The following is a 24,234-nucleotide window of genomic DNA, read 5'->3' as shown; positions in this document are numbered from 1 at the left end:
TCTGGTTGTGTTGGTTCTGTGATGTTGTCACTTGCTCGTTTGGCTGGAAGTCGTTGTCTTGTGTTTCTCTCTCCTTCTGTCCAGATTTTGCTCTGCACCTCGCCTTAGTCCTTCGGCGAAGCAGGTTGGGTGGGAAAGGAACTGCGGTGTTTAGGAATCTGTTTATATGAGCAGAGACGTCGTGTGTGAGCGGTAGCGGCGTGTGACGATGCGACGGCCGATCCGCGACCGCCCCTCGTCTGATCTGCCACACTCATAACTCATCATGGATGGTTGAGCCAGCCGCCGGGAGGTGGCAGCACCACCGGTATCCATGCGCGACACTTGGGCCCCCAGGTCACCACTGGAACACCAACCTCTGGTTTTTCTTCGTCTACCACCTTTTATTCTTTTCCGAAGCAGTTTTACGCTACCTGTATGAATCCGGCGCACACTGGGGGGCATCCGGTGAGGCAGGGTGAAGAGAAACAGAGACTACAAGTTAAGATTGAAGCTGGGAACTAGTTGTCCAGGCGGAGGAGGATGGTGGGCGGGCCGCGGCGCCAGCTGAAGAGTAGTATGGTGCCGCCCGCCGCGCTCGTCACGTCGTGAGGATGCGTCTGGGTGCAGGAGGCCGCTCACACTCGCTCCCGCACCTCCATGAGCGCAACTAATTGTGACCGCATATAAAGGGTTGACGTGGAACGAGGAGCTCAGTCAGTCCTCTCTGGTCTGTGGCGGTGAGTGAGCCGGCGGCCCGCCCTGCCTGCAGTGTCTTAGCTGGCTGCTGCTTGCTTGCTGCAACACTCGACCCGGCGGCCACCATGAGCAGTCGCATGCAGTCGGCACGGCCGCCCGCCTCCCTGGTGCACGGTGGTGGTGGCGGTGGCGGTGGTGGCAAGAGCAAGGGCGGGGCCGCGGGCGGCGCGGGTGGACAGAGGCCGCCCTCAGCCACGTCCGGCGTCCACGACCAGCGAGCCAAGACCATCCTGAAGGAGGCAGTGGACGCTGTGGTCAACAGCTTCGCCAAGCACACGCAGGGCTACGGCAGAGGTACGTCACCTCCTTCTGCCGCTCCGTCACACTTTTTAGTGCCACTACCTACCCTCTCTGGCACCTTCACTCACCATGCCAACACAATGTTGCTTCCTGTGGCACCTGTGATGATTGTTGCTTCCAGTGACGCCTGTGATGATTCTTGCTTCCAATGCTGAATGTTGCTTCCAGTGTGGTGATTATTGCTTCCAGTGGTACCTGTGATGATTGTTGCTTCCAGTTGCACCTGTGATGATTGTTGTTTCCATTGGCGCCCGTGATGATTCTTGCTTCCAGTGGCACCTATGATTCTTGCTTCCAGTGGTATCTATGATGATTTGCTTCCAGTGGTAACTGTGATGATTATTGCTTCCAGTAGTACCTGTGATAATTGTTGCTTCCAGTGGTACCTGTAGTGATTGTTGCTTCCAGTGGTACCTGTGGTGATTCTTTCAGTGGTGCCTGTGATGATTCTTCCAATGATACCTGTGACGATTGTTGCTTCCTGTGGTACCTGTGATTGTTGCTTCCAGTGGTACCTGTGATGATTGTTGCTTCCAGTGGCACCTGTGATGATTGTTGCTTCCAGTGGTACCTGTAATGATTGTTGCTTCCAGTGGTACCTGCGATGATTGTTGCTTCCAGTGGTACCTGTAATGATTGTTGTTTCCAGTGCGATGATTATTGCTTTCAATGTTGAATGTTGCTTCCAGCAGCATCGGTGACGATTGTACCTTTTAGTGACCCGTGATTGTTGTTTCCAGTGTTAAAAATTGCTTCCAGTAATGATTCTTCCAGTGGTACCTGTGGTGACTTGCTTTCAGTGGTACCTGTGATTGTTGCTTCCAGTGACTGGTGATTATAGCCTTCAGATACGTAATGATAGTTGCTTCCAGTTGCACTTGTGATTTTCATTGTGACGATTATTCTTTCAGTGACATTTGAGGTAATTGTTGCTTCAGTGATATGTAATGATTGTTTTCACATTAATGATTGTTGCTTCCAGTGGCACCTGTAATGGTTGCTTCCAGTGGCACTTGTGATTGTTGCTTCCAGTAGCACCTGTGATGATTGATGCTTCCAGTGGCACCTGTGATGATTGTTGATTCCATTGGCACGTGTGATGATTGTTGTTTCCATTGGGACCTGTGATGATTGTTGCTTCCAGTGGCACGTGATGATTGGTGATGATTGTTGCTTCCAGTGACACGTGATAATTGTTGCTTCCAGTGGCACCTGTGATGATTGTGCTTCCAGTAGCATCTGTGATGATTGTTGCTTCCAGTAGCATCTGTGATGATTGTTGCTTCCAGTAGCATCTGTGATGATTGTTGCTTCCAGTAGCAACTGTGATGATTGTTGCTTCTAGTGGTACCTGTGATGATTGTTGCTTACATTGGCACCTGTGATGATTGTTGCTTCCAGTGGTACCCGTGATGATTGTTGCTTCAGTGGTACATGTGATGATTGTTGCTTCCATTGGCACCTGTGATGATTGTTGCTTCCAGTACCATCTGTGATTGTTACTTCCAGTGGTACCTGCAATGATTGTTGCTTTCATTGGCACCTATGATGATTGTAGCTTCCAGTAGTATGTGTTGATTGTTGTTTCCAGTGGTACCTGTGATGATTGTTGCTGCCATTGGCACCTGTGATTATTGTTGCTTCCAGTAGCATGTGATGATTGATGCTTCCAGTGACACCTGTGATGATTGTTGCTTCCACTTGTGCATGCTATGATTATTGCTTCCAGTGGTACCTGTGATGATTGTTACCCAGAGTGGCATCTGTGATGATAATTCCTTTCATGGGCACCTGGGATGATTGTTGCTTCGAATGACACTGGTGTGACTTGCTTTTAATGTTAATTGTTCCTACCCGAATGTTGTTACTACTGGTGTGTTGATTGTTGCTACTGGTGTGTGATTGTTCCTTGAGGTTTCTTGATTGTTGTTACTGTGTTGATTGTTGCTACTGTGACCACTGTTTCTTCCACTGTTGATTGCTGTTACCATTGTGGTGATTGTTGCTGCCAGTGTATTAGTTGTTACTGATATGTTAATTGTTGTAACTAGTGTGATTGTCATTACCATTGTGATTAGTGTTTCTATCAGTGTAATGATTGTGTCTTCCAGTATATAGATTGTTGCTACCAGTGATTTGATTGTTGCTACCACTGTTGATTGTTGTCAGTGTTGCACTGTTGATTGTTATCAGTGTTGCACTGTGTTGATTGTTTATCGGAGTTGCACTGTGTTGATTGTTATCACTGTTGCAGTGTTGATGCTGCCAGTTTTTTTATTGTTGCTTCCATATATTGATTGTTCATGCCAGGGTGTTGATGCTGCAAGTCTGTTGATTATTGTTATTGATGTAATTATTGCACCTGATTGTTGTTACTGATGTGTTGTTAGTGTGATTGTTTCCAATGAGACTGTTTATTCTAACGTGTTACTACATGTGTTGATTCTTGCTACAAGTGTTGATGTTGCTACCACTGTGTTGATTGTTGCTACCAGTGTGTTGAGTGTTGCTACCATTGTGTTGATTGCTGCTACCATTGTGTTGATTGTTGCTACCATTGTGTTGATTGTTGCTACCAATGTGTCGATTGTAATGTTAATTGTTACTTCCAGTGTGTAAATTGTTTCTTCCACTGTTGCTTGTTGGTACCAGTATGTTGATTGTAGTGTGATAATTGTTGCTTCCAGTGTATGAAGTGTTGCTCTCAGTGTGCTGATTGTTGTTTGTATTGATTGTTGCTTCCACTGTGTTGCTTGTTGATTGTAGTGTTGATTCGTGCTTCCACTGTTTTGCTTGTTTGTAGCATGTTGATTGTTGGTACCAGTGTGTTGATTGTTGCAACTAGTGTGTTGATTGTTGCTACCAGTGTATAACAACAATCAACAAACTAGTTGCTCTCAGTTTGTTGCTTGTTGCTACCAGTGTGTTGATTGTTACTGTTTGTTTATTGTCACCAGTGTGTTGATTGTTGCTAGTAGTGCTGATTGTTGCTTCCACTGTTTCGTGTGTGTAGATTGTTGCTTCCACTGTGTTTCTTGTAGTGTTTTGATGCCTGCTTTTACTTTGTTGATTGTTGCTACCAGGGTGCTGACTGCTGCCAGTGTGTTGATTGTTGTTGCCAGCGGCTGGGTTGGTTACAGCCTCCTGAGTCCAACTGTGTGAATATTGAATTCTTGCAACAATTTAAAAAATTCTGTGAACCACGGTACCATGAAACTCTGGACTGTTCTCGTATACCGACAATGCATGCGAGAACGTTGAAATAAAAACACTCTTGTGCATGCTTTCGATAATTATAATATTAATGAATATGTGAGCACACAGTGGTAGGTTTCCTTGGTCTCTTCTGTATGTATATAATAACAAAATAGGGGGGATAGCACCATCTACTTCATTTTCAATGGTAAATTTAATGGTAGTAATTAAATTGTCAAGTCTAAGCAGAATTTTTTTAATGTCTTTACCGCATGTCCAGAGACGTATTGCATCATCAACAGATCTCATCCATTTGGCCTTATATTTAAAAAAAATCAAAGCCTAATCAAATCAGAGGATTGAATTTTGGTAGTTCATCACCTAACGACAGCACCAGGCCCTCCACAGGGACTCTAGAGCACCTGAAGGATTCTTCCCGTGGTCCGGTCCTAGACGAGGCCGCCTAGTGGATCATAGCCTGATCAATGAGGGTGTTACTGCTGGCCGCACGCACTCCAGTGCACGAACCACAGCCCTGAAATAACAAAGCAGACTAGAGTAAAAGCAGTCATGGAGCTGTGAAGATAAGATTTCCTTTGACCCTGTTGAACCCTGCACTTATATTTTACATGAGGCGCTCAATGTTTTGGCGTTGAGTGCAGGGCTCGATAGAGCCACAAGAAATCTTATCTTCACAGTTCCATGACTGATTTTACTCTAGTCAGCTCATTTATCACGGCTACAGTGTGTGTGTGTGTGTGTGTGTGTGTGTGTGTGTGTGTGTGTGTGTGTGTGTGTGTGTGTGTGTGTGTGTGTGTGTGTGTGTGTGTGTGTGTGTGTGTGTGTGTGTGTGTGTGTGTGTGTGTGTGTGTGTAGCGCAGAGGCTTGGTCTCACCATCACAAGTCAGAGATGTATTGTAAGAAGTCAGTGTTGAGTCATGTTTCCCCGCGGTAACTGCTGTTCCTGGCAATGCATTTATTGTATTACACGTGTCTGGGAGGTGTGTTGGTGAGCTGCCCGTCTCCTGCCGGTCCTCCCCGGCACAGTCTCCGTAAATTACATCCACCACTCAGCGTAGCCACCGTCTTAAGTCATAGATGACGCCGTCGCCGCAGCCGTCGCCACCGCCTTCGCCTCCTCCACCGCCGCCGCCTCTGCAAGTCACAGCCGAACTGTCCTCTTCTCTCTTGTATCTAACCTAATAACTTCCGATTCCCGAGACATTCTATGAACCCTCACAAGATAATGCTTCCAATTATTATTATTATTATTATTATTATTATTATTGTTATTATTATTATTATTATTATTATTATTCTCAATCCTTGCAACCTCAGAAGTACAAATTTGTTACTCTAGGTCAGGTTAGCATAGATTAACCTTTATTTACATACAGTTAAATAAATGACAGTAACAAAGTGACATAAACGAGTGATTTACATCTGGCAGCTTCGGTATCTCCCACGTTGAACCTTAGTGTTGGTATCTCCCACGTTGAACCTTAGTGTTGGTATCTCCCACGTTGAACCTTAGTGTTGGTATCTCCCACGTAGTACCTTAGTGTTGGTATCCCACACGTAGTACCTTAGTGTTGGTATCTCCCACGTAGTACCTTAGTGTTGGTATCCCACACGTAGTACCTTAGTGTTGGTATCTCCCACGTAGTACCTTAGTGTTGGTATCCCACACGTAGTACCTTAGTGCTGGTATCTCCCACGTTGTACCTTAGTGTTGATATCTCCCACGTAGTACCTTAGTGTTGATATCTCCCACGTAGTACCTTAGTGTTGGTATCCCCACGTTGTACTTTTTTGTTGATATCCCCCACGTAGTACCTTAGTGTTGATATCCCCCACTTAGTACTTTAGTGTTGATATCCCCACTTAGTACTTTAGTGTTGATATCCCCCACTTAGTACTTTAGTGTTGATATCCCCCACTTAGTACTTTAGTGTTGATATCCCCCACTTAGTACCTTAGTGTTGATATCCCCCACTTAGTACTTTAGTGTTGATATCCCCCACTTAGTACCTTAGTGTTGATATCCCCCACGTAGTACCTTAGTGTTGGTATCCCCACGTTGTACTTTTTTGTTGATATCCCCCACGTTGTGCCTTATTGCTGATATCCCTCACGTTGTTTGTACCTTAGTATTGATATCCCCCACGTAGTACCTTAGTTTTGATATCCCCACTTAGTACCTTAGTGTTGATGATATCCCCCACGAAGTACCTTAGTGTTGATATCCCCCAAGTTGTACCTTAGTGTTGATATCGATATCCCCCACTTAGTACCTTAGTGTTGGCATTTCCCACGTAGTACCTAAGTATTGGTATCCCCCACGTTGTACCTTAGTGTTGATATCCCACACGTAGTACCTTAGTGTTGGTATCCCCCACGTAGTACCTTAGTGTTGGTATCCCCCACGTAGTACCTTAGTCTTGGTATCCCCGTGTATTCTTAAGTCAGTGGATGATTTGTTGTGTTTGCGCAACACCGAGTGGATGCCTTGATGCGGTTCAAGTGTTTTTCATCCAGGGAAATGGAACTATCTCCCATTTAATGAGATCTGACCTGATTATCTTCTTTCTTTTCCCAATGCGCTTAAGGCTTCAGTGTTGTGAAGTGTTCTGTCCTCCCTCTCAAGGCTACAGTCTTGTGAAGTGTTCTGTCCTTACAGTCTTGTGAAGTGTTCTGTCCTCCCTCTCAAGGCTACAGTGTTGTGAAGTGTTCTGTCCTTCCTCTCAAGGCTACAGTGTTGTGAAGTGTTCTGTCCTCCCTCTCAAGGCTACAGTGTTGTGAAGTGTTCTGTCCTCCCTCTCAAGGCTACAGTCTTGTGAAGTGTTCTGTCCTTACAGTCTTGTGAAGTGTTCTGTCCTTCCTCTCAAGGCTACAGTGTTGTGAAGTGTTCTGTCCTCCCTCTCAAGGCTACAGTGTTGTGAAGTGTTCTGTCCTCCCTCTCAAGGCTACAGTGTTGTGAAGTGTTCTGTCCTTCCTCTCAAGGCTACAGTGTTGTGAAGTGTTCTGTCCTCCCTCTCAAGGCTACAGTGTTGTGAAGTGTTCTGTCCTCCCTCAGCTCCACCACCATCTTGCTCTAGCTGCGCCTTGTCCCGTGTCCTCTGGGAGACCTTGTTTAAGATCTGGGAACTCCACTTCTCTTTGAGAGTCGCTATTTAGTTTACGACGAAACGGTGGAGTGTAATAGCGGCGATTATGAGAGAGAGAGAGAGAGAGAGAGAGAGAGAGAGAGAGAGAGAGAGAGAGAGAGAGAGAGAGAGAGAGAGAGAGAGAGAGAGAGAGCAGTAAAAGTCAGCATTGATTCGAATTGAACATTGTTGAAATCATTTGATATAAAATATTAAGTTGAACTTGTGTGAGCTACCAGTCCAGGGAAGATCTATGTGTGCCTCTTTCCAGCCTATTGCCATCACTTGTGTTGTCAGTGTTGGGCCCCCTGTTGTTCACAATCTACATAAACGACACAGATGAGGGCATAAAGAGCGACATAAGCAAGTTTGCCGATGACTCCAAAATAGGCCGTCGAATTCATTCTGACAAGGACATTCGAGCACTCCATGAAGATTTGAATAGACTGATGCAGTGGTCGGAGAAGTGGCAGATGCAATTTAATATAGACAAATGCAAAGTTTTAAACATTGGACAGGAAAATAACCATGCCACATATAAACTAAATAATGTAGACCTTAATACCACTGATTGCGAAAAGGATTTGGGAGTTCTGGTTAGCAGTAATCTGAAACCAAGACAACAGTGCATTAGTGCTCGCAATAAAGCGAACAGAATCCTTGGCTTCATATCATGAAGCATAAATAATAAGAGTCCTCAGGTTGTTCTTCAACTCTATATGTCCTTGGTTAGGCCTCATTTAGATTATGCTGCACAGTTTTGGTCACCGTATTACAGAATGGATATAAATGCTTTGGAAGACGTACAAAGGAGGATGACAAAGATGATCCCATGTATCAGAAATCTTCCCTATGAGGATAGACTGAGGGCCCTGAATCTGCACTCTCTAGAAAGACGTAGAATTAGGGGGGATATGATTGAGGTGAATAAATGGAAGACAGGAATAAATAAAGGGGATGTAAATAGCGTGCTAAAAATATCTAGCCTAGACAAGACTCGCAGCAATGGTTTTAAGTTGGAAAAATTCAGATTCAGGAAGGATATAGGAAAGCAATGGTTTGGTAATAGAGTTGTGGATGAGTGGAACAAACTCCTGAGTACAGTTATAGAGGCTGAAACGTTGTGTAGTTTTAAAAATAGGTTGGATAAATACATGAGTGGGTGTGGGTGGGTGTGAGTTGGACCTGATTAGCTTGTGCTACTAGGTCAGTTGCTGTGTTCCTTCCTTAAGTGAATGTGACCTGGCCTGACTAGGCTGGGACATTGGCTTAAGCCGGTAGGAGACTTGGACCTGCCTCGCATGATCCAGTAGGCCTGCTGTAGTGTTCTTTCTTTCTTATGTTCTTATACCTGTGACGGTTTTCGAGAGTTCTTTCTACCCTCGTTGCCCTGTCTAGTGTCAGACTTTTCTGCTGATTGGTCATCCTGGTTGCTGTCATTGCCGGCCCGCTGGCTCACATATCCATCACAGCCTAGTTGATCAGGCACTGAGAGGAGATAGTGATCTAATTTCCTCCTGAAAAAAGTATTATATATCATGTAGATAAATGGTTCAGAGAACTGACATGTTGATAAATTAGACACATGTGCAACTCTTGGGTATATTTATTGAGGAAACGTTTCGCCACACAGTGGCTTCATCAGTCCATACAAAGGAGAAACTTGAAGACCAGGAGGAGAATGAGGTAATCAGTCCCTCAACCTTGAGTCGATGTGGTCAGTCCATCAAGATTGATGGACTGAGTGCATAACGCATGGTGGTTCGTGTCACTAGTGTCACTGAGGCGCAAGTGACGGGATAACAGTCAAACAAGAGATGTTAAGTAAAAGGACACAAATGCAACTAATGTGACACTTTATTGTGGCAACGTTTCGCTCTCCAGGAGCTTTATCAAGCCGTTACAAACAATACTACCCAAGTTATAATCTTTTACTCATGTGCAAGTTGATTGTTCTACCATATTGTATCACTACTAATATTACTACTACTACTACCACTAGTATTACACCTCACTCTAAGCATATATATACCCTCTGTGTCCATGTATTGTTTGTAACGGCTTGATAAAACTCCTGGAGACCGAAACGTTGCCACAATAAAATGTCACATTAGTTGTATTTGTGTCCTTTTACTTAACATATTGTCGGTAATTCTACCAATATTAATACAAGAGATATTAAGTAATCACTGCGTGAAGGCTATAGCTATATATCTTGCTCGGTCGTACACCCCAGCAGTAACCTGTGTAATGTCCGCTTACTACTCTACTATCTCTCTGTGCATAATTTTATTTGCAATCTCACGAATGTTTTTAATGAATTCGCACCGCAAAATCGAAAAATTAAATTCAGTATCTGGTTATTCAAAAAAAGTTATCGCAGCGTAAGTGGAAAACACTACAAGAAGCCAGAAAAACAGGAGGTTAGGTATATCTTAAATGTCTGTTCTAAATGCTGTCACTTAACATGTAAGACAGAAAGAGACTTGTAGCTAGGTGGTTATTACAACCCAGGAGTCCCAAAGGCCTGTTATCCTGGGTGTAAAGGGAGTAAAATAAACACAGAGGAAAAAATTTTGACATTATCCTTCACCAATTTAGAACAGACGTATGTACACTATATACACTATGTACAACAATAGGTATTAGCGCACTCCACGGTAAGCAAGGCAGAATAGAAGTCACTAGAGAGCAGACCGTGTTTCAACCAGAACTAGAATGGTAATGACAAGGGCAGACGGGTGAGTGGTACCCACATCCCCTCTGCGATTCCCAAAACCATCTTCTCATTGGCTGGAACCTGGGTACTGATTGAACGACGGGGCCCCATCGTCAACCCTTAGCCCCTGGTTCGCTGGTTGGGGGAGATAGCCTGTCAATGAGGGTGTGTACATGCGCCGAATGAAGGTTACGTACTTTTCGCATGCCACAGTGGTTCATCTCAGTAACTTGAAAGACAGTCATTACTCTGACATATTTACCAGAAACGACCTTGACATCATACCAGGACAGATTTGAAGAGCCTCAAGAACTCCCTTCAAATGTTCAATAATTATGTTCCACTGGTGTATATTGTAAGCTTGCTATCAAGATATTTCATCAAAGGGAATTGCTTTATGGGTTCTAAAATCGTTAAATTATCTTCAAACCATTGTAATATCCAGAAGAATCCTACAAGTGACACAGGATGCTTAACTAATGTCGATACTGTTTACAAGGCCTGAAATTTTCACATTTAATACAACACCAAAAAAAAAAATATATATATATATATGGAATGTCCAAAACTGGACCATCTCTAGACAAAAAAAAAAAAAAAAAAAACTGGCATCAATAAGAATGGGCCCCAAAAACTGGTGGTCCTTAGTCAATGACCGACAAGGATATTCACCAGAAGAAACCATTCCACTTCTAAATCGACATGATGGAGCTAATGGAACCAGAAAAAGGCTGACCTACTGGATGAACATTTTGCTGCCAAGATAAGAACATAAGAACATAAAGAAGGAACGCTGCAGCAGGATTACTGGCCCATGCGAGGCAGGTCCAATTCTCCCACCGGCTTAAGCCAATGCCTTGACCTAGTCAGGTCAGGTCACAGTCACTTAAGGAACGAGCATGGCATCTGACCTAGTAGCACAGGCTAGTCAGGTCCAACTCACACCCACCCACACCCACTCATGTATTTATCCAACCTATATTTAAAACTACACAACGTCTTAGCTTCTATGACGGTACTCGGGAGTTTGTTCCACTCATCCACAACTCTATTACCAAACCAGTGCTTTTCTATATCCTTCCTGAATCTGAATTTTTCCAATTTAAAACCATTGCTGCGAGTCCTGTCTATGTTAGATATTTTTAGCACGTTATTTACATCCCCTTTATTCATTCCTGTTTTCCATTTATACACCTCTATCATATCATTCCCTAATTCTACGCCTTTCTAGGGAGTGCAGATTCAGGGCCCTCAGTCTATCGTCATAGGGATGATTTCTGATACATGAGATCAACTGTCATCCTCCTTTGTACGTTTTCCAGAGCATTTATATCCATTCTGTAATACGGTGATCAAAACTGCGCAGCATAATCTAAATGAGGCCTAACCAAGGACATACAGAGCTGAAGAACAACCTGAGGACTTCTATTATTTATACTTCTTGATATGAAGCCAAGGATTGTTAACTTTATTGCGAACACTTATGCACTGTTGTCTTGGTTTCAGATTACTGCTAACCAGAACTCCTAAATCCTTTTTGCAATCCGTAATATTAAGATCTACATTTAGTTTATATGTGGCATGGTTATTTTCCTGTCCAACATTAAGAACTTTGCATTTGTCTGTATTAAACTGCATCTGCCACTTCTCCTATCACTGCATCAGTACATTCAAATGATCTTGGAGCGCTCTAATGTCCTCATTAGACTGAACTGGACGGCCTATTTTGGTGTCATCAGCCAATTTGCTTATGTCGCTATTTGTTCCCTCATCAATGTCGTTTATGTAGATTGTGAACAACAAGGGGCCCAACACTGACCCCTGTGAAACACTGCTTGTGACGTGCCCCCATTCTGATTTCTCCAAGTCCCTGATTCAGTTAGGGAAAACCTCCGTTGCTAGCCACTGGAACTGTGTCATAAGTTGTCAAAGATGGCACTTAGACAGAACGAAGTATAACTCCTTAAATCCCCAGATAAAGTGATCCCGAGATTTCTGAGTAGATATGTTGACCAGCTAACATCGTGTCTCATCTGTTAATTCTGCCAATCACAGAGTATGGGTAGTCCCTATTTACAAAAAGAAGAGTCGAGTGATAATTCATCAACAACAGACCAGTGTCACTTATTACTGGCAAAATTCTTCAGACGGTACTGTCATGGTATATGACAGCATTTTTTACTATTACTCGCTTCTTTGTGACATAGCTTCAGAAAAGGTCGCTCTCTGTCTGACTTAAAAAAAAAAACTCTCAACTATATGGTACCAATCACTGGATGACTCCAAGATCAGCTGTTTAGTAGCACTGGACATTGATGGTGTCTTCGACCAAGTATGGCACTGGAGACTCTTAGCAAAACTGCAGGCACTTTGAATCTGCTCTGCATTACGCCTTAGTGACTATCTTCTAGAATAGATCTCTTAGAGCAGTTCTAAATGGTAAGACACATATGCAACAGTTAGGTATCTTTATTTCGAAACGTTTCGCCTACACAGTAGGCTTCTTCAGTCGAGTACAGAAAAGTTGATAGAAGCAGAAGAGACTTGAAGACGATGTAATCAGTCCATCACCCTTAAAGTTTTGAGGTGATCAGTCCCTCAGTCTAGAGAAGAGCATTGTTTCATAGTCTGAAACAATATGGAGTTGAAGTGACAGGATGGAGCCTTATATAGCGCCAGGAGGTGAGACGTAGGTCACTAGTAGAAGAATGCAGATGTTGGGAGGTCAGGTCCCTCTCAAATCCAGCCGTTCTCACTAGTAGAGGTTGTCGAAGTTGATTGCAGGTCTGTACCAAGATACCCTTGTGTTGCAGTGTCTGACAGATTGAACATTAAAATGGTATAAAATACCGACAGGTTGTTAGGTAAGACACATGCAACAGTTAGGTATCTTTATTTCGAAACGTTTCGCCTACACAGTAGGCTTCTATATGAGGCTCCATCCTGTCACTTCAACTCCATATTGTTTCAGACTATGAAACAATGCTCTTCTCTAGACTGAGGGACTGACCACCTCAAAACTTTAAGGGTGATGGACTGATTACATCGTCTTCAAGTCTCTTCTGCTTCTATCAACTTTTCTGTACTCGACTGAAGAAGCCTACTGTGTAGGCGAAACGTTTCGAAATAAAGATACCTAACTGTTGCATATGTGTCTTACCTAACAACCTGTCGGTATTTTATACCATTTTAATGTTCAGTTGTAAATGGGTCAGAGTCTACGTGACACTCAGTCGGTGCCAATGTTCCACAAGGAAGTGTGTTTGGTTCATTGTTATGGAATGTTTGGCGCTTCTTTTTGATTATAATAATAATAATAATAATAATATGGAATGTTTATTGCGGTGACTGACTTTACCTCATTCTGAAATCCCATGCACATACGGATGACTGTACTCTAACATTTATATGTGCAAGGGAGGAAGTGTCAGCTGCTCTTAGGTACATGAATTACAAGCTTACAGCAATGTCAGCAGGGAAAAAATGATGGCAGGTTGCCTTTGCTGCTGAGAAAACAAACGATAATTGTCTTTAGACAACATGGAGCTGTGGTTAGAATGTGGTTAGAGAGTTGCAGCCCGGCAGTGAAGTGGATATCCTAGGAGTAAAATAATATGAATCCAAAATATATTTGAAAAGTCACGGGGTAAATCCTTCAAGTAAGGCAGCCAAGAAGTTAACACCACTAAGGTGTATTTCGTACCTGCTTGACAGTAGAGGCTGGGAACATTAGGTAAAACACAAGTGAACTTAACCTTGAGTATGAACCACCTTCTTGGATTGCCTGCCCCTAGTCTCATTTACTAATTCTGGATATAATAGAAAACCTTGCAAGGCGACGTATCTCTCACCTGGACCTGGCCTGAATGGCCCTGCCATTTCAATCGCACCTTCAACACTGGAGAGATGTTCGAGGTCAATGTTGTCAAGGATCAAGGTTCCATACTTGGCTTCACTTCAGGGACAGCGAGAAGACCTTCTGCATCACAAGACGGGCAGCAAACAGCAGCTACACTCTGGCTTTACCTTAAGAGCACCACTTCATCTGCAATCATTCATTCTTCGAATGACTTGTCTCTGGAACATGTTCGCACAACAAATCAAATTCCTCGCCACATCTGGCTGCAACTTCATCCTGTTCCCTATTTGTATACTTCACAGATTTAATAAATAATACTTGTAACGGTTTTTAAATGAGCTGAGGTAGGGAACAGATCGTTATGTAAATAACGATATGAACTCTTAGCTAACCCTGTAAAAAAAAAAACCTTGGTATTGAGGTGGGAGGAAAAGGTGGAAGAGAGAGAGAGAGAGAGAGAGGTATATGTAGAGAGAGATATAGGGGAAGAGAGTTAGAGATGGATGGGAGGGAGGGTACGAGCGAGCTAATAATTGGGGATCATGAGCAGGGAAACACCAGTATCAACAAAGGAAGGTGGGTGTGTTGGGCTGGGTGGGCGTGACGTCACACCGTCTCTTGCTGCTGCTGCTGCTGCTGCTGCTGCTCCCTCAGCTTTCTGATTAAATGACAACACAGACTTGTCATTATCCTCACTGCTGGCGCCTTCAACAAACACGCCCGCCTGCCTGCCCGCCCGCCCGCCCGCCCGCCCGCCCGCCCGCCCGCCTACCTGCCTGCCTGCCTGCCTGCCTGCCTGCCTGCCCGCCAGCCCGCCTGCCCGCCTGCCCGCCCCCCCGCCTGCCCGCCTGCCTGCCCGCCCGCCCGCGGGCGGGCAAAATATCCTGGCGACATATGTCTCCTGGGAACTGAAGGAAGGAGTAGAACCAGTGGAAACAGGTTGATGTAGTCTCTCTTAAGAAGGGGATATAGCTACTACGATTGCTGCCACTATAATTACTGCTACTTCAGCTTACTTGGTGTTTCTGTACTTCACTTACTGCGTCAATGTCAACAATAATTACTACTGTTTAGTGGCAGTGTTTCACCCACAAAGTGGGCTTTATCAAGTGACGGATAGAGGTCTGTTTGTGACCTGATAAAGCCCACTAAGTAGGCGAAACGTTGCCAATAAAGGATCGCATTATACAGTATGCCTTTATGTGCCGTATCAGTATTTTATGCCATTTCTCTCCTATGATTGCTACTGCATCTGTAAGAGTATAAATACTATAACTTATCAAACATCAATGTTATTGAGAAATTTCAGTAGTCCGTTGTGGAAAGATTGAGGAAATATAGACTGGAACGGAGTATAAAACAAACTTGAATCACATGGTAGAGTGCAAGACTAATGTGAGAGACCTGGGAGTGATTATGCCAGATCTCAAATACTAAGACACTTGTGAAACATTTGGGAATCTTTATTGAGATAACTTGTCGATTTTCTAAACCATTTATCACATGTCAGATCTCACCTTCAAGGATCACAACAGTCACTGTCACAGCAGTAAGGAAGACGATAGGCTGGTTAAATAGATTCTTCAAAACAAGGGATGCCAAGCAAATAATGATACTCTTCAAATCATCTGTTCTCTCTAGATTGGAATACTGCTGTACTGTTAACCTCTCCGTTCAAGGCAGGCAATTGCAGACCTGGAAAATGTACAGAGAACCTTCACTGCTCCCACAGATTCAGTTCAGAACCTAAATTACTGGGAGCTTTTGGAGTCCCTCGATCTGTACCATTTGGAACGTAGGCGATAGAGATACACTACAAGCTACATCTGGAAAATTCTAGGAGGATTAGTCCCAAATTTGCTCACGCAGATCGTTCCCCATGAAAATAGGAGGCTTGGCAGACTGTGCAAAATATCCCAGTGAACAGTGATGCAGTGAGTACACTAAGGGAAGACTCAGTAAGTGTGACGAGACCAAGACTTTTCAGTGTCTTCTTTTCATACATAAGGGGGATTACCAGCAATCCCCTGACTGTCTTCAAGAAGGAATTGGACAACTTTTCCCAAATCAGTCCCTGATCAGCCGGGCTATGGTGCTGATGCTGGTGTACGGCTAACACTAACAGCCTGTAATAATGAACATCAAAATGGTATACAATACCGACAGGTTGTTAGGTAAGACACATATGCAACAGTTAGACAACTTTATTCCGAAACGTTTCGCCTACACAGTAGGCTTCTTCAGTCGAATACAGAAAATAGGCAGGAACAGTAGAGATGTGAAGACGATGTAATCAGTCCATCACCCTTGTAGTCGTAGAATTTGAGGTTGTCAGTCCCTCGGCCTGGAGAAGTTCAGTTCCATAGTCAGGAACTATCTGAAGATCAAGCGACAGTGCGGAGACTTAAATACTGTCGGAAGGAGAGGTGCAGAGTAGTAGTAGTAGTAGTGAGAATGTAACCACTGAAAGGTCATGTCCCTCTCAGATCTAACACTTCTCACTTGAAAAGCTTGTCCAAGGTGTTTTCTGTACCAAGATGCCATGTGTTGCAGTGTCTGACAAGATGAACATCAAAATGGTATACAATACCGACAGGTTGTTAGGTAAGACACATATGCAACAGTTAGACAACTTTATTCCGAAACGTTTCGCCTACACAGTAGGCGACTGAAGAAGCCTACTGTGTAGGCGAAACGTTTCGGAATAAAGTTGTCTAACTGTTGCATATGTGTCTTACCTAACAACCTGTCGGTATTGTATACCATTTTGATGTTCATCTTGTCAGACACTGCAACACATGGCATCTTGGTACAGAAAACACCTTGGACAAGCTTTTCAAGTGAGAAGTGTTAGATCTGAGAGGGACATGACCTTTCAGTGGTTACATTCTCACTACTACTACTACTACTCTGCACCTCTCCTTCCGACAGTATTTAAGTCTCCGCACTGTCGCTTGATCTTCAGATAGTTCCTGACTATGGAACTGAACTTCTCCAGGCCGAGGGACTGACAACCTCAAATTCTACGACTACAAGGGTGATGGACTGATTACATCGTCTTCACATCTCTACTGTTCCTGCCTATTTTCTGTATTCGACTGAAGAAGCCTACTGTGTAGGCGAAACGTTTCGGAATAAAGTTGTCTAACTGTTGCATATGTGTCTTACCTAACAACCTGTCGGTACTGTATACCATTTTGATGTTCATCTTGTCAGACACTGCAACACATGGCATCTTGGTACAGAAAACACCTTGGACAAGCTTTTCAAGTGAGAAGTGTTAGATCTGAGAGGGACATGACCTTTCAGTGGTTACATTCTCACTACTACTACTACTACTCTGCACCTCTCCTTCCGACAGTATTTAAGTCTCCGCACTGTCGCTTGATCTTCAGATAGTTCCTGACTATGGAACTGAACTTCTCCAGGCCGAGGGACTGACAACCTCAAATTCTACGACTACAAGGGTGATGGACTGATTACATCGTCTTCACATCTCTACTGTTCCTGCCTATTTTCTGTATTCGACTGAAGAAGCCTACTGTGTACGCGAAACGTTTCGGAATAAAGTTGTCTAACTGTTGCATATGTGTCTTACCTAACAGCCTGTAATAATGTTGGTAGAATTACCGACAATATGTAAAACAGTAAAAGGACACAAGTACAACTAATGTGACTTTTTTTTATTGTGGCAACGTTTCGCTCTCCAGGAGCTTTGTCAAGCTTGTCGGCTTGACAAAGCACCTGGAGAGCGAAACGTTGCCACAATAAAAAATGTCACATTAGTTGCACTTGTGTCCTTTTACTTTACTAACAGCCTGGTTAATCTGGTCATCCACCGGGAGGCCTGGTCTGGGACCCGGCTGCGAGGGGTTGTGACCCTTGGAACAAACTCTAGGTAGGTAACAAGGTCACTGCAAGCAACAGTAACAACGTTGTGTACGAATGGTATATAATACCGACAAGATGAGATTAAGACACATGTGCAACATCTGGGTATCTTTATTGTAGACGTTTCGCCATCCAGTGGCTTTATCAATACAAATTCTAGGACATAACTTGAAGACAGTAGAACTATGTACAGAAGATGAGGTAATCAGTCCCTCAACCTAGGAGTAGGTGCGAAGAGCACCATAGTCGTGGAGATTCTGAAGCAGAAGAAAGAATCCTGGCGCTTATATAGTAACGTCAGGTGTAGCAGACGAGGGCATATTCACTGGTAGGCGGGATTCCCCAGTGGAAGTAGGTCCTTCCCAAAGAGATGGGTTAGTTGTAGTAGTAGTTGTCGTAGTCGTGAAGGTTATGTACATGTCCTCAGAATTAAGATTCCATGAACTTCTCCAGGCCGAGGGACTGACAACCTCAAACTCCTTTCTTCTGCTTCAGAATCTCCACGACTATGGTGCTGTTCGCACCTACTCCTAGGTTGAGGGACTGATTACCTCAACTTCTGTACATAGTTCTACTGTCTTCAAGTTATGTCCTAGAATTTGTATTGATAAAGCCACTGGATGGCGAAACGTCTACAATAAAGATACCCAGATGTTGCACATGTGTCTTAATCTCAACAGTAACAACAAATAACGTTGTGTTACACAGGGGCTTCATCAGTCCAATGCAAAGAAGAACGGTGAAGATCAGAGTATGAGGTTGCACATGTGTCTAATTTAGGGACATTACCTCAAACTCCTGATCTTCACCATTCTTCTTTGTATTGGACTGATGAAACCATTGTGTGGCGAAACGTTTCCACAATGAAGATACCCAAGTATTGCACATGTGTCTAACTTATCAACTTGTCGGTTCTCCACAACAACGAATAACATTGACAAGAACTATAACAGGAACATAACTTCTGCAGCAGCAGTGAATAATACTGATAATAATACAAGAAGTATATGAATAATGAATAACACTGACAATAATTAGAGAAATCGTAGCAAACAAGAATAACATTCTTGCTTACCTTCAGAGGAAAGTTGTCGCCATGATGCCGGTCAGGGGTTCTTGATTCAACCAACTGGAACCACTCGTCCTGTAACCCCCCTTGCGGATTAAGCGCTTCTCTATAAATATAATAACAATCGTGTTAAACCTGGCTTGTCATGTTAATTGAAGGGGGAGGAGAAGGGGGCGGGGGAGGGGGAGTGGGAGGTGGCAGCCGCCGCCGGAAGACACATGGGACGTGCTTCATTGATATTCTATCACTCCCTCTTGTTCAGCTCAACTGTGAAATAAAAATTGGTCGTGTGTGCTGGGGGTCCGTGATGCGGTTCGTGATGGGGTTCACTCTGAGAACCAGACGCTGTTCACACACAAGTCGAACTGGTGCCTGGCTAGTTTCCAGGCCAGTAAGCTCATTTGCAGGCGCCAGTAGGCCTATGACAGTGCTTCTTTGTTCTTACGATCCTAATGCTTGAGTGTGAATAGGACCTGCCTAGTGTGGGCAGTGTTGTGCTCCTTGATTCTTATATTCACTAGGTTTACCTTTTCTCAGTGAATTTTATAATAATAATAATAATAACAACAACAACAATAATAATATGTTATAACCTGTGTGACCAATACATCATGGAGCAAAAACCTGGATCTGCAAAACCCACTTTGAATCTCACATGGTATATAGATTTCGTCTCTTAGTTTTACATCATTGTGAACGTTAGTGATGAAGAAAAGGCATAGGGTTAGTTTGGTATACGGTATATGTTACACACACGTGTATGTATATACAGCCATGCATCGCATAACGATGTTTCGATCAACGACGGACCGCATATACGACGGTGGTGTATACAAACCTACTGCACTGCCAAGTATGTACAGTACATGTCTTGATAATGATACACAACTATTCTACTGGTTTATGTATTTATTGTACTATACTTTTTATGGTTATTCCAGAGTGTACTCTTTCTAATTATAAAAAAAGGTTTATTATAAAAGAGTATACAGTGTTACGCCAGCAGTAGCCTCGCACATCTCGTGTTTACCATATCTCTTAATAGTAACATTTTCCTTTGTGTATGAGTTAATCTCGCGTTGTTTTGTTCACCATGGCTCCTGCAGGAGAAGAAAAAGAAGAACCCCTAGAGAACATTCACAGTGAAGGATTTATCAGAAGCTTCACAGACCTCAACAAGCTCCTTAAAAAAGTTTGAAAACGTGGATCCCAACACCAAAAGTTGTTTATTAATAGGGAGGAATGTTCATGGTGCATTATCTACTTACAAGCAAATCTATGATGAAAAAGAAAAACCATATAGCCTAGGTGTGTAGTAGGCTATACCATCTAGGTTTGTGTTAAGTACACTATGATGATCACACAACGATGATATCGCCTGAAGACGCATTTCTGAGAACATATTCTCATCATTAAGCGACGCATGACTGTGTACTCACCTAATTGTGGTTGCAGGGGTCGGGACTTAGCACCTGGCCCCGCCTCTTCACTGATCGCTACTGGGTCCTCCCTCACCCTGCTCCAGCAGCTTTATCATAAATTGTCTTAAAACTATATATATATATATATATATATATATATATATATATATATATATATATATAGATAGATATATATATATGTCGTGCCGACTTGCGATCTTGGCTTAAATAGCAACGCTCTTCTTGCCGACTAAGGCAAGCGAAAATTTGTGTGCAATAATTTTACAAAAATCATTTTGAATCGGACGAATTAATTTTAAAAAAGTTTTTGCTAATTGACCAATTTTACGTATTCGGCACGACATATATATATATATATATATATATATATATATATATATATATATATATATATATATATATATATATATATATATATATATATATATATATATATATATATATATATTAGGTTGGTAGACAGGGAGGTACTACCGTCCTGCCAAGTGAGTGTAAAACGAAATCCTGTAATTGTTTTACATGATGGTAGGATTGCTGATGTCTTTTGTCTGTCTCATAAATATGCAAGACTACAGGTACGTCTTGCTACTTCTACTTACACTTAGGTCACACTACACATACATGTACACGTTTATTTATACACACTCATCTGAGTTTTCTTTGATTTTATCTTAATAGTCCTTGGTCTTATTACTTTTCCTTTTATATATATGGGGAAGTGGAATAAGAATCTTTCCTCCGTAAGCCATGCGTGTTGTAAAAATCAAATAAAATGCCGGGAAGAATGGGCTAGTAACCCCTTTTCCTGTAATAATTACTAAAAATAATAGGAAGAAGAAAATTGTCAAAGTGGGAAGTCTGAATGTGCGTGGAAGTTGTGCAAATGATAAGAAAGAGATGATTGTGGATGTTATGAATGAGAAGAAGCTGGATGTCCTGGCTTTAAGTGAAACAAAGCTGAAGGGGGTGGGAGAGTTTCAGTGGAGAGGAATAAATGGGATTAGGTCAGGTGTTTCAAATAGAGTTAGAGCTAAAGAAGGAGTAGCAATAATGTTGAAGGATAAACTATGGCAGGAAAAGAGGGAGTATAAATGTATTAATTCAAGGATTATGTGGAGTAAAATAAAAGTTGGATGTGAGAAGTGGGTTATAGTAAGCGTATATGCACTTGGGGAAGAGAGAAGTATAGAGGAGAGAGAGAGATTTTGGGAAATGTTGAGTGAATGTGTGGGGAGTTTTGAACCAAGTGTGAGAGTACTTGTGGTTGGGGATTTCAATGCTAAAGTGGGTAAAAATGTTGCGGAGGGAGTAGTAGATGAATTTGGGGTGCCAGGGGTAAATGAAAATGGGGAGCCTTTAATTGAGCTATATGTAGAAAGAGGTTTGGTAATAAGTAATACATATTTTATGAAAAAGAGGATAAATATACAAGGTATGATATATCATGTAATGAAAGTAGTTTGTTAGATTATGTATTGGTGGATAAAAGGTTGATGGGTAGGCTCCAGGATGTACACGTTTATTAAGGGCAACTGATATATCGGATCATTATTTAGTTGTAGCTACAGTTAGAGTAAGAGGTAGATGGGACAAGAGGAAAATGGCAACAAGTAAGAGGGAGGTGAAAGTGTATAAACTAAAGGAGGAGGAAGTTCGGGTGAAATATAAGCAACTAATGGCAGAAAGGTAAGCTGGTGCAAGTATGAGTAGTGAGGAGGGGTTGAAGAGGGTTGGAATAGTTTTAAAAATGCAGTATTAGAATTTGGGGCAGAAGTTTGTGGTTATAGGAGGGTGGGTGCAGGAGGAAAGAGGAGTGATTGGTGGAATGATGAAGTAAAGGGTGTGATAAAAGAGAAAAAGGTAGCTTATGAGAGGTATTTACAAAGCAGAAGTGTTATAAGAAGAGTAGAGTATATGGAGAGTAAAAGAAAGGTGAAGAGAGTGGTGAGAGAGTGCAAAAGGAGAGTGGATGATAGAGTGGGAGAGGCACTGTCAAGAAATTTTAATGAAAATAAGAAAAACAATTGGAGTGAGTTAAACAAGTTAAGAAAGCCTAGGGAACAAATGGATTTGTCAGTTAAAAACAGAGTAGCGGAGTTAGTAGATGGGGAGATGGAGGTATTGGGTAGATGGCGAGAATATTTTGAGAAACTTTTAAATGTCGACGAAGAAAGGGAGGCGGTAATTTCTTGCACTGGCCAGGGAGGTATACCATCTTTTAGGAGTGAAGAAGAGCAGGATGTAAGTGTGGGGGAGGTGCGTGAGGCATTACCTAGAATGAAAGGATTTAAAGCAGCTGGAACCGACGGGATCATGACAGAAATGTTAAAAGCAGGGGGGGATATAGTGTTGGAGTGGTTGGTATTTTTGTTTAATAAATGTATGAAAGAGTGGAAGGTACCTAGGGATTGGCAGAGAGCATGTATAGTCCCCTTATATAAAGGGAAGGGGGACAAAAGAGATTGTAAAAATTATAGAGGAATAAGTTTATAGATGGGGTTGTAAGAGAAGTAAATGCGAGGGTCTTGGCAAGAGGCGTGGAGTTAAAAGATAAAGAATCACACATAAAGTGGGAGTTGTCACAGTTGCTCTTTGCTAATGACACTGTGCTCTTGGGAGATTCTGAAGAGAAGTTGCAGAGATTGGTGGATGAATTTGGTAGGGTGTGCAAAAGAAGAAAATTGAAAGTGAATACAGGAAAGAGTAAGGTTATGAGGATAACAAAAAAAAATTAGGTGATGAAAGATTGGATATCAGATTGGAGGGAGAGAGTATGGAGGAGGTGAATGTATTCAGATATTTGGGAGTGGATGTGTCAGCGGATGGGTCTATGAAAGATGAGGTGAATCATAGAATTGATGAGGGGAAAAGGGTGAGTGGTGCACTTAGGAGTCTGTGGAGACAAAGAACTTTGTCCTTGGAGGCAAAGAGGGGAATGTATGAGAGTATAGTTTTACCAACGCTCTTATATGGGTGTGAAGCATGGGTGATGAATGTTGCAGCGAGGAGAAGGCTGGAGGCAGTGGAGATGTCATGTCTGAGGGCAATGTGTGGTGTGAATATAATGCAGAGAATTCGTAGTTTGGAAGTTAGGAGGAGGTGCGGGATTACCAAAACTGTTGTCCAGAGGGCTGAGGAAGGGTTGTTGAGGTGGTTCGGACATGTGGAGAGAATGGAGCGAAACAGAATAACTTCAAGAGTGTATCTGTCTGTAGTGGAAGGAAGGCGGGGTAGGGGTCGGCCTAGGAAAGGTTGGAGGGAGGGGGTAAAGGAGGTTTTGTGTGCGAGGGGCTTGGACTTCCAGCAGGCATGCGTGAGCGTGTTTGGTAGGAGTGAATGGAGACAAATGGTTTTTAATACTTGACGTGCTGTTGGAGTGTGAGCAAAGTAACATTTATGAAGGGGTTCAGGGAAACCGGCAGGCCGGACTTGAGTCCTGGAGATGGGAAGTACAGTGCCTGCACTCTGAAGGAGGGGTGTTAATGTTGCAGTTTAAAAACTGTAGTGTAAAGCACCCTTCTGGCAAGACAGTGATGGAGTGAATGATGGTGAAAGTTTTTCTTTTTCGGGCCACCCTGCCTTGGTGGGAATCGGCCAGTGTGATAATAAAAAAAAATAAAAGTTTACTGAGTATACCAGGAAAAGTGTACGGTAGGGTTATTATTGAAAGAATTAGATGTAAGACAATGTAAAATTGCGGATGAGCAAGGAGGTTTTAGAGTGGGTAGGGGATGTGTAGATCAAGTGTTTACATTGAAGCATATATGTGAACAGTATTTAGATAAAGGTAGGGAAGTTTTTATTGCATTTATGGATTTAGAAAATGCATATGATAGAGTGGATAGGAGAGCAATGTGGCAGATGTTGCAAGTATA

At 42.7% G+C, this 24,234-nt stretch overlaps 1 protein-coding gene across 2 annotated transcripts in view; it reads left to right on the top strand.

The window, feature by feature from the left end:
* The first annotated feature begins 438 nt into the window (after window positions 1-438).
* lft (Limb expression 1 family member lowfat) overlaps window positions 439-24,234 on the top strand; it is a 601,989-nt gene continuing 578,193 nt past the window's right edge. Inside the window, exon 1 of one of the 2 annotated variants that reach the window (XM_070084556.1) lies at window positions 439-1,032. In XM_070084556.1, coding sequence (XP_069940657.1) covers window positions 804-1,032 — 229 coding nt within the window. In that variant the 5' untranslated portion in view covers window positions 439-803. The remainder of the gene's footprint in view (window positions 1,033-24,234) is intronic. The other variant, XM_070084555.1, reaches the window with a different exon arrangement.

This window comes from Cherax quadricarinatus, chromosome 13 (genome assembly GCF_038502225.1).
Source record: "Cherax quadricarinatus isolate ZL_2023a chromosome 13, ASM3850222v1, whole genome shotgun sequence".
Lineage (NCBI taxonomy): Eukaryota > Metazoa > Arthropoda > Malacostraca > Decapoda > Parastacidae > Cherax > Cherax quadricarinatus.
This window is presented reverse-complemented; position numbering and strand designations above follow the sequence as displayed.